We start from the raw sequence: 12179 nt of genomic DNA on the forward strand, positions 1-12179 counted from the left end.
GAGTCGTGTTGTTTAAAACAATGTTTAGTTTTCCCTGTAGGTAGATTCACGGGGGTGGGGATGAGGGGTGAGCAATTTTAACCCTTGCATGGTTTATGTTACCCCATAGTGCCTGCATATGTGTCAGAACAACTTTTCTCTGATACAGCATAGAGAGTCAAGCTCAATAACCACTTGAAGAAGAAGAATAGGCCAATGGCACATGTGTTGACAGATGTGTCTTACCCAGTGGAAGGGAGATAGAGGAAATTAGATGATGAATTTTAAGAACTGAAGCATATACTGTAGTTTTTAGAAATCGCCAAAGATTGTGTTCTTGAAACCACCAAATATGAGTTGGCTGCCTTCAGTAACGTGGAAAAGCCCTTAGAGTCTAAATGGATGAGGTCTGAAATTGGTCCCATGATGAACTGCTAACCAATTTGTCTCAACTGGTGCTTGAATACAGAATTTAAAATGAAGGTCTTCTGGACTGCATTGCAGCCTGCAGAAGAGCACTGAATGATTTATTCTCACTCATTTTCTCCACTTTCCATGCTAAAATATTTTTACATGGTCAATAAATTATGGAGGCTGACATTAACAGAATGAACAATGGATAAAATTATGTGAGCCTGAATATTTATAAGAATGTGAAATTGAAATTTTACTTTTTTTCCAACTAGCTCTGGACTTGTGGGATCTGTTAAATGAAGGCATCTAATTTACTTAATTCAGATTAATTTAGTAAGGAGTCTTGGAAACTGATGAATCATGGGTTATTAATAAAGGAAAAAGAGGGTGCTTAATACTTAGGACATTTTAGTAAAAGAAGGTGACATGTTTGGAATGAGTAAGATACTTTCACTCCTTTTTGGGGAAGCCTTTGGTATTGATACTGAATTTGATCCTGACCTAGAGCAATATATGAGTTCTGATTTGCCAATAATATATATTTGTCATGTAAAGGATCAGGTTAGCATCTGACAGAGGTTGCTTAGGACCAGAGGAGAAGACTAACGTTGCAAGCTGTCCCAACACTAGGGGCATATTCTAATAAAAAAAGAAAGGAAATTTAATTCAGGAATAGTTAGTTATACATTAGAGAAAAGCTAAAATGTTCTACTTGGAGAAGGTTGTATGACTCACTTCTGAGAAAAAAAAAAACTCCACATCTTTTGAGAAATCAAAATATTACAAAAGAACCATTAAGAAATAATCCAGGCAGATAGGGAACAACAGTACTGGCAACTAACATTTTCAGCTTGTAATATAACATCGTTGGTACAATTTTTACTTCATTTACATTTCAAGACTATATTATGAAGACAGGCAGGTCTTAGGTTCTTTTTAGTTTTTGGCTATGAACTCTGTCTTGCATTTATAATAATAATATCAAATATATATTAAGCCTCTGCAGGCCACAAATCTCCATCCTAAGTCTTTGAGCATGTGTCAGGCAGGCAATTAAAAAAAATAGCAAGTATTCCATGGTGTATATGTGCAATATTTTCTTAATCCAGTCTGTCACTGATGGACATGACGAGTTGATAGGTGCAGCAGGCCAACATGGCACAAGTATACATATGTAACAAACCTGCACGTTATGCACATGTACCCTAGAACTTAAAGTATAATAATAATAATAATAAAATACAACGAGGTGTCACCTCACAGCTGTTGGAATGGCTATTATCTAACAGACACAAGATAAGTGTTAGTGAGGATGTGGAGAAAGGGAGACTTTGCACACCGTTGGTGGCAATGTAAATTGGTATATCCATTATGGAAAACAGGATGGAGGTTCCTCAAAAAACTAAAAATAGAACTACTAAAAATAGAACTACTATTTGATCCCAGTAATCTCATTTCCGGGTGCATAACCAAAAGAATTAAAATCAGTATCAAGCCAGACACAGTGGCTCACATCTGTAATCCTAGCACTCTGGGAGGCCGAGGCAGGCGGATCATTGAGGTCAGAGTTTGAAATCAGCCTGACCAAGATGGTGAAACCCCGTCTCTACTAAAAATACAAAAATTAGCTGGGCATGGTGGTGCACACCTGTAATCCCAACTACTTGGGAGGTGGAGACAGGAGAATTGCTTGAGCCTGGGAGGCAGAGGTTGCCATGAGCCAAGATCACGCTGCTGCACTCCAGCCTGGGTGACAGAGCAAAGACTCCATTTCAAAAAAATAATAATAAAAATTAAAAAAAAATAGCAAGAGAACATTTTTGCTAAATGCTTTATACTATATTGCTTTATACCTGGATTTTGCACAATCAGTAGTCTTCAAGTTTTATGTGTTTTTCATGCCTGAAGGGGGAAATATATTTTCTGGAATCCATTAGGATCTAAATATTTGACTTTTTTTCTAGATGCCAACTTCCTGAGCTCAAAGGTACTGACATGACAAGCACATGGAATGTATGAAATGCTTGTGACCTCATGAACATTGAAATGAGAGATGACGAAGTTTATTTTTAGCAGAGTGTTTAGAGGAGTCCCATGGGCTAATTTTCGCTTAGGGCTTTATATAACAGTTGAAGATGTGCTAATAGGGAACACTGCCAAAGTCTATGATTATTGCTATTTAGCAATTTAAGAGCTTTAAGCACCATCCAAAAATATTTATTAAGTGCATGTATCTTCAGGGCCAGGCTGTCTGAGTGCTGGACAAGCTTTGTAGATCTAAAAACTGAATAATTTCAGCCTTCAGCACATGAAGAGGGATGAGGGCCATTATTCCCTATGCTCCACTGAGCAGAAGACAGCATGATTTGCTTAGTTCTTTTCACAAAAAGTATCAGAGTTTTGAAAAGTTACAATTCTGCTTTTGCTACTCATATTAACTTATTATTTGCTGTATATTACACATAAAAATTGAGAAATGAAAAATAACCTGGGTAGTTCAATGAGTGTGGCAAGATATTCTGTATCAATGTAGTACAAACCTCCTTCTTTGCCCCATAAAAGCTGTTTGGTGGGTTGTGCTGGGTTTTATGGATTTTTTTTACTTTTCATGTTTCTACTTCCTTGTGTGCTGTAGGGATCTACCCTATCTGGGCAGATTCTATTTTGACTTTTTTTTTTTTTATCATAATGGGATAGAAATTTCAGGACAGGATCTCAAAAGACAGACTGGCCAAAGGATTTTATTGCTCTTAATTTGTTATTAAATTTAATGCCCTGCAATATCCAGATGCAATCCATGTTTCTCCTAGTTCTCTGCAAAAATGTGGAAATCCTCAATCATCAAAATGACCTGAAGCTCCAAAGGTGGTCAAATTCACTGATTCTGAGGATGGAGACAAAAGGTATTTGCACTTGTAGGATAGCCATACTCCTGTAGAGATTGTCAAGTGACCTGTCCAAGAAGGAGTGGGATGTTCTGATCACTCTATTACTTTTTCTAAAGAAAAATGTGAGTCTGTGGAGAAAGCTGATTATAACCTCTTTTGCCTTATTTAGACAAAGGAGAGATTTATTCCTCCTCTGTTCATATTTAAGAACACATGGTTTGAATAAACATTTGTGTCCCTGCAAAATTCATATGTTGAATTCCTAACCCCAAAGGTGATGTCATAGTAGATGGGGTCTTTGGAAGGTAATTATTTCATGAAGGTGGAGCCCTCATGAATGGGATTAGTGCCCTTATAAAAGGGATCCCAGAGTGCTGTCTTCCTCTTTCTTTGCACCATGTGAAGATACAAAGGTAAGTCACTGCCTGCAACTCAAAAGAGGATCCTCACCAGAACCCGACAATGCTGTCACCCTGATCTCAGACTTACAGCCTCCAGAACTATGACAAATAAATGTTTTTTTATTCAAGCTATGCAGTCTACGGTATTCTGATTTAGCAGCTTGAAATGAGATGTAACTGAAAAAGCCAAGCAAACAAAATTTACAGGCAAAGGGCTTTGAGAAGGGAACCTCAAGTATCTCTTACTTTCTTCTATGTAAATAAGCATTTTAAATTTAGGAAAAGGGTGCCATGATACCAATATGCCCTTAGAATATTGATCATAATCTAATTAGGCTATGTATTGCCATGAGAAGGAAAAGTCGTTATGTAGGTGTGCCAGGGGTTTAAGCATTGAAGTCTTCCATATGCTTAATCTTACAGGTGGTGTAGCTAAAGTTCAAATGAGTTCTAATGTCCAACAACAATCAGTAAAAAAGTGGATTGTCCTAACTTTGACATTTATTTTCTTTATCTAAGAATTTAATTATCCTAAAATAGAGATCATTAACACAACACATACTGAAAAAAAATTAGCCAAAAATAAGTAATGTGAACAAAAAATAAGTACAAGCATACATTATTATTTTGCTATACTCAACTGCTAATACTTAGTATTGCATAGAATAAAAACCAAAGCCATGAATTCAAATAATTATGTTGGAAAATTTTTATGAAGATTAAATAAAATGTTTCTGTAATGCCTTGCACAGTGCTTGACATACGTAGGTGCTGAATGAATCTTTAATACAATTTTTTTTGTAAAAGTTATTAATCATCTATTAATATGTAGCAATGAAGGTAACCGTCAATCATCATTTTGTCCAGCATATCCATGCTGTATACATTACACTGATTAATGTATGTATACATTAGTCATTGACATTGTCTGCTTCTGACATCCAGCCATCAACATTGTCATGGCCCAATGATCCAGGATCACCCAAAGCAGATGATCCTCCTTTTTGACATATCATCAGAAGGCCAGTAGTAACCTAATGCTATGTCACAACACCTGCGTCATTCACCTCATTTCGTCTAACCAGGTAGGCATTTTATCATCTCATGTCATCGCAAGAAGAAGGGTGCATATAGCACCCTTTGAGACAAAGAAAGACCTCCTTCACATGACTTTTGTTGTAATTATTTTGTTATTATTACTTATTGTTAATCCCTTAACTGTGCTTAATTTATAAATTGAACTTTAACATAGATATGTATATATAGGCAAAAATCACAGTATGTATAGAATTCTGTACCATCTGCATTTTCAGGCATCTGCTGGGGGTCTGGGAATATAAGCCCCATGATTAGAGGGGAACCACTCTTGGTGTGTCATTTGGGAAAAATTACCTTATTTCTCAGTGCCTGTTTCATTTTTCATACAATAAGAATAATAATAATTACTTTATAAGGTCCCAGTGAGCATTAAAATATATAAAGCATGTATATCAAAGTGTTTGTGCATGTGTTTGTGTGTGTGTGTGTTTCACTTTATTATGCTTCACAGATATTGCATTTTTGTTTTTTTTAAATGTATTTTATTTTAAGTTCTGGGGTACATGTGCAGGATGTGTAGGTTTGTTACATATGTAAATGTGTGCCATGGTGGTTTGCTGCACCTGTAAACTCACCACCTAGGTACTAAGCCCCACGTGCATTAGTTATTTATCCTGATGTTGTTCCTCCCCCACCTCCACTCCCAGTGTATGTTTAAAACGTTAAGTAATACACAATTCTAACTGAGTTATTTTAAGTGATACTTCCATAAGGATAGAAAAAATCAAGCAGCATAGAAAAGTACAAAATAAAAGGTAAAAGCCTACCCATCATTCTCAATAATTCCAAATGACACCTCTCTTAACTATGGAAATAGATATCTATTTGGTTAATATTGCCTGATATATATACAGAGATAAGAGAAGGATGTTTGAATGATGGACAGAAAAATACACAGAGAGAATAAAAAAACTTATCTTATAAAAATAGGATCATACTCTTAAATTGTTCAAACTGGATATGGAATCTCTAATTTAAAATTAAACACCTTTTTGTTATAGAGAGACAAAAGCTGAGTGAGTTGATTAGCTATTAAAAACTGTATGGATACCCCTGTAGTTTTAAATAGCTCATTTTAAGTTAAATAATATGGAGTTCTAGAGTTAGTGATGGTTCTCAGAATTTATATAAGCTTAAGAAAATAAATAGAATCAAGAAGGGTTTAGATGAACTTATGGATCATGAATCTATAGCAGTGAATAAAGGAAATTGGGGATATTTATTGATTTATTTACTTCTGAGATAAAATAACTTGCCATTATGGAAAACATACATTGGTTCCATTGCAAATTTAAATAAGAATTTAATAGGGCTTAAACAATAGGACATTTATTATGGCAAAACTATACAGAGATATTAAACTTCTCAATGTATTTTATTCTCAAGTAGAAAGTCATGCAAGCTTTGCAGTGATCTTGAGAAACTGTGCAAAATAATTAAATGAGCACTGAAATAAGAGTCAGCTGACCTGACTTCCAGTTTTAGGTAAACAAATGACTCCCTGAAAATCCCTGAATTCATCACTGATGCTTTCTCAGCAGAACTTCATCTTTAATTAGTAATGAGACCAAGGCACTTCTAAGACTCTGGTAGCCCTTACAGGAGAAATCACACCTCTCACCTTTCTTGCTCCTAAGAATGACTGCATAGTTCACAGGCCCAGATTATAAAGCATGGTTCAAAATCTCAGTCGCATTTTCAAAAGTGACCAAATGCCCCAATATACTTACTATAGTCACTTTTTGATTATCCAGTTTAACAGACAGGAAAAGAAAGGAAAACAATCTTTTTAAAGCAGATGAGCCTTAAAAATATATTTGGCTTGAGATAACACCATGTTTAGTAATATTTTTATAAGAATTTTTTTCTCCATGTTATATTTTACTTTGACTAATGTAACAATTGGTAGATATTTCCTAAGAACACAATTTCACATTTGGAGAAGAGAGTCTTAGAATCGACTTGGTATGAAATGTTTTCTATTTGCTGTTAATAATTCCAAGAGAGAATAATCTGCATCTGCATAAAATTAATAAGGATACCTACACTTTCAGCAATTTTTGGTGGTCTAAAGGATGTTTTTAAAGGATGTGTGCAATTCTTGGATACTCCTCCTGTCTAGAGGTGGAGTCTATGCCTTCTCCTATTCAACCTGAGTAGGACTTAGTACTTAGTGACTTAGTGAAACAGAGGTGATGCTGTGTGATTTCAGAGGTTCAGTTAGGAAAGGATATGTATCATTCACAAGTTGTTCTCAGGATAAGAACAGCTTGTGTTTAAGCCACCATGTGTGCAATCTGGGTATCTCAACATTGCCTTGTAGAGATCCTACATGGAGCAATAACATGTGGAGAGAGACAAATAGCCCCAGCTTTTCCAGCCCCTGGATGTTTGAGCCTTTTCAGCTCAGGCACCAGACAGGTTACTAAGGAAGCTTTGAAGGTGACCCTAGCCCTAGCCACTGTCCAGCTTAAACTCATGAGACAACCTGAACAGAACCTGCCTAGCTGGGTCTTATCAAAACCCCAATTCATTGTGAACAGAAATAATAGTTATTGTTTTAAGTCATTATTTTTGGTAAGTCGTTATGAAATAGATAGCTAGAACACACTTTCAAAATCATTTCATCCCCGAAATTTCCCTGAGAGGGCAAACTTACATTCTTGTTTCACAAATAAGGAAACTGAGACAGAAAAATTAAATAGGTGAACTAGACTAGTCCAAGTTCCTCTTTTTACCAGTGTGGAAAATGAGGACCAGAGAGGTAAGATGACTTGCAAAAGCCATAAAGCCTGTCAGTGGAAAACCTGAGCCTTTTTCCAACCCTCTTTTCAGTAATTAGCTATATATATGTCCCCTGCTCCATTATGGCGACACTCACTTTTCATTAAAATAAGTGGAAGTGTCTAGGATCATTTTTATATTTAGGTCAAATTGTCCTTGCATCAGTAGAAATAGTGGAAAGAGAACTAGCCTTTTCAAATCAATTTGCTGGCTGTGTGTTCACAGTTAAATTATTTAACCTCTCTGAACCACATTTCTATCATCTCTGAAACATGGATAAGAGTGATAACTTTGGAGCAGTGTTAGGAAAACAAGATACATAAGGACTCTAAATTGCCTGGCACAATATAAGTCCTCAATAGATGTATCTTTAGAAAGTCTCTTGTAAAGTAACATTTTAGTACCATCGTTATTATTTTAATTTGTTTCCCGAGGGCCTAAAATGATAAAAGTGATAATATTATAGTATAATAATACTAGCAACTATGATTTAGCTTATTTGATCCTCACAGCATGTGGAATAATGTTTTTAACTTTTCTTAGATGAGGAAACAGTCATGGAGGAATGGTTAAGTAATGTGCCAATGTTACTTGGGATTTGAATCTTGGCAGACCAGGAGGGGAGAAAAATTATTTTTTAGCACAGTGTTAAAAAAGAGAAAACATATTCTGTTACTATTTGACCTCCCCTTCAGGCCCTATAGGGAATAAAACCAAGTGTAATATGCCTGATAACGGCCAAATCTTCTACCAAGCCAGATGATTTCCCAATCATTCTGGAAAGTGAATCAAATTCTATGTAATTGTATGTAACATTAATGTTGCTTAAGATAAGGTCTTTCTGGAATGTCAGGGATTTATTGTCTAGGGTCTTCAGTGTAATTTTCATGTTCCAGATAAGGGCTCCTAACCTGAAATGCGTATGCTCTAAATGAAGCTATGAAGTGTATTTGCAAACTGAAGCATGAGACACCACTATTAAGAACTATTTCAGGCTCAGAGTGAACCTGAAATGAATGTTTATTTGCATTGCGCTATAATTTTTAGATTCATGATTCAACAGTTTTGAAGTAAATTGTCTTTATTGTAATGTTACAGCTATCTGTACATGTGGATCACATTACTTATTAAAAAAATTCTTGGGGCTTTTACATTATAGAAAGCCTTGCCATTGGCCAATAATCCCCTTATTCTTTAAAAATGTAATATGCTTATTACATTATATAAATGTCTAGTGTGAGGGTATCTTGTAAATTTCCATGTTGTCACAAAGTTATTCTAATAGCCCTGATCATTTCTCTTGGCAACCCATTTAGGACTGCTCACTGGGGAAGAGTCTGGGGAAATACCTCAGATGTTAAAGCTCAAAGGCACATTGTAACTGCCGGTCTTCATTTCCTTAGAATTCAGACTGTTAACAAAAGTCTGAAAAGCTAATGTTCTCTACTTTCTCTCCTGTCCTCCATAAACTTCTTCAAACTCTTCCTTTTCATTCCCTGCAACTTACATAGTCAAATGAGAATGTCTTGCTTAACTAGTAGAGTGATGCATATGCTTTTAATTCAGGAGAGGGAGGCTGACAATTTAGCATGTTTATGAATCAAGACCAGACTTGCACTTCACTAGAAACAGTTTGTGCTTACATATTATTGGAGAATGCTGGAAAGCTAAGTGTCCACTCTAAAATTTTTCCCAATTTTGATATGTCTAGAATTTTACTGATGGAGATGATTTCTTACAGTTATAATAACACAAACCCAAAGAAATGATGGATAAAATACACAATTAAGCAAACAAGAAAAGGCACATAGATGTGCTGGAATTAAAAGTGAACAGTAGCCATCGTGATAGTAATGTGAGCTCTTGAAACCATGGGTCAGGAAGACATAGCACCTAAACAGAAGATCTAAAATCCTCTCATGAAAAAAAATTTTTTTAAAGTAAATCACATCAAGAAATAATCCATGAAAAACTAGAGAAATAACACAATCAAAAAGAGAATGTGTTCCCTCAAAAACCTGAAAAGACAGAACTACCCAAAAGATCCTATAAAGCAAACATATTTAAAGTAGAGACATAAAATAAGGAAATAAAAATTTTTTAATGAAATGATAAGACCCTGTAAGAAAACAGTAACAGTTATTTGAAAAAGTATATTTTAGAAATAAAAAATAGTTACTGAAATTTAAGCCCATGACCATCCTATGTGGCAAGTACTGTAATCATTCCCTCCATTTAACAGATAAAGAAACTGAGGTTCTGGCAGGGCACGGCGGCTCATGCCTGTAATCCCAGCACTTTGGGAAGCCGAGGAGGGTGGATCACCTGAAGTCGGGCGTTCAAGACGAGCCTGACCAACATGGAGAAACCCCATCTCTACTAAAAATACAAAAATTATCCAGGCATGGTGGCGCATGCCTGTAATCCCAGCTACTTGAGAGGCTGAGGCAGGAGAATCGCTTGAACACAGGAGGCGGAGGTTGCGGTGAGCTGAGATCGTGTCATTGCACTCCAGTCTGGGCAAAAAGAGCAAAATTCCATCTCAAAAAAAAGAAAAAGAAAAAGAAAAAGAAACTCAGGTTCTGAAGATTAAATAATTTGCCCAAGTTCACATAGCTTGTAAATGCTGGAGCTGGACTTGAACCCATGTCTCTGACTCCAAAGTTTGTACTTTTAACTATTATGCTGTAATTATTAATGAAAGTATGACTCTCATAACCGTAATAAAGGTAGATATACACATATATCTTTATAGGTTACCAATGTAAACATCTATGTAAGCAAACACAGAGATACAGTAATGTTAATAGTGGTGAATTATGAGAGTTGATTTACTTCTAATCTTCTCTATATCCAGAATTTTTTTATGCTGTGGACTGAATGTTTGTCTCCCCTCTCCCCAGATTCCTATGTTGAAACCTAATCTCCAATGCGATGGTATTTGGAAGTGAGACATTTTGGAGGTAAGTAAAACATGAAGATGGGACCCACATGAATGGAACTAGTGTCCTTATAAAGGCATGTAATTACCTTCTCCGCTATGTGATGATATGAGAAGACAGCCATCTGTAAACCAGGAGAAAGCCTTCACCAAGAACCCAACCATGCTGTCTCTTGGTCTTGGATTTCAAGCACCAAGAACTGTGGGAAACAAATGTTTGCTTAAGCGCACACCTTATAATATTTTAGCAGCCTAAAGCTAAAACACTTTACTTAAAACATAATAATATAAAAATAAATCGTCACATCTTATGACTTCCTTTGCTGAATAACTGGATGAAGTAAAGAATGAAAAAGCAAAACAAAACCAGACACAATGAAGAGGATAAAAGGCAGTTTGAATTCTGCTGAAGACAGAATGTGTGATATGAAAAGTAGATCTGAGAAATTACCTATAATACAATGAAAAGAAATCTTATACATTCAATTTCTAGTGGTTGCTCTCATATTTTAAACATCCATACCTGGTTTTACATAATCTAGTTACTCAGTATCTTTAGGCTCTTCCCAAGCAACACAATGATATTCCAATTTTTAACTCTGAACATCTGTTTGAAATACAATTTTTGCTAGTATTTCATTTCCAACTTCTGTGTGTTCCCCCATCTTTATTATTATTTATATTGTCCCATATAGTCAACGTTTGTTTAGAGTTATCCATAGCTTTTTATATCTCCAGCTTCCATCTTTTGAAAATACACTGTAATAGTATTCCATAACAGTGTAAGAAATTAACAGAAACTTGGTAGTTTACAACAACATACAGGCAAGCCTTTTTTTGTTTTGTTTTGTTTTTTGTTTTGTTTTGAGATAGAGTCTCACTCTGTCACCCAGGCTGGAGTGCAGCGGCACAATCTCAGCTCACTGCCACCTCTGCCTCCTGAGTTTAAGCAATTCTCCTGCCTCAGCCTCCCGAGTAGCTGGGACTACAGTTGTGTACCACCATGCCCAGCTAATTTTTATATATATTTTTAGTAGAGACAGAGTTTCACCATGTTGGCCAGGCTGGTCTTGAACTCCTGACCTCAAGTGATCTGCCTGCCTTGGCCTCCCAAAGTGCTGGGATTGCAGGCATGAGCCACTGATCCCGGCCACCTTCTTTTATTGTACCTCACTTTATTGTGCTTTGCAGATAATTGTGTTTTTTACAAATTAAAGGTTTGTGGCATACCTGTGTTGATCAAGTCTGTTGGCACCATTTTTCCACTAGCACGTGCTAACTGTATCTACACCACATTTTGGTAATACTCACAATATTTCAAACTTTTTCATTATTATTATATCTGTTATGGTGATCTGTGATGAGTGATTTATGGTGTTACTAGTTACTATTGTAACTGTTTGGGGGTACCACACACTGTATCTATAAAAGGAAGAACTTAATTGATAAATGTGTGCATTCTGACTGCTCCACTGACCAACAATTCCCCTGCCTCTCTCCCTCTCCTCGGGTCTCCCTATTCCCTGAGGAACAACAATATTAAAATTAGGCCAGTTAATAATCCCACAATAGCCTCTAAGTGATCAAGAGAAAGAAAGAGTTGTGAGTTTCCCACTTTAAATCAAAAGCTAATTAGCTTAGTGAAGAAAGCATGTCAAAAGCTGAGAGAGGCCA

The 12179-nt window shown here is 36.0% G+C and overlaps 1 protein-coding gene across 2 annotated transcripts in view; it reads right to left on the minus strand.

Annotated features, from left to right (window-relative positions):
• TYW3 (tRNA-yW synthesizing protein 3 homolog) overlaps window positions 1-12179 on the minus strand; it is a 111417-nt gene that overhangs the window by 3329 nt on the left and 95909 nt on the right. For both annotated transcript variants that reach the window (XM_074003677.1, XM_065520124.2), the window contains one exon: window positions 10595-10705. In XM_074003677.1, the coding sequence (XP_073859778.1) occupies window positions 10603-10705 (103 nt within the window). In that variant the 3' untranslated portion in view covers window positions 10595-10602. The remainder of the gene's footprint in view (window positions 1-10594; window positions 10706-12179) is intronic.

This window comes from Macaca fascicularis, chromosome 1 (assembly GCF_037993035.2).
Source record: "Macaca fascicularis isolate 582-1 chromosome 1, T2T-MFA8v1.1".
Classification (NCBI taxonomy): domain Eukaryota; kingdom Metazoa; phylum Chordata; class Mammalia; order Primates; family Cercopithecidae; genus Macaca; species Macaca fascicularis.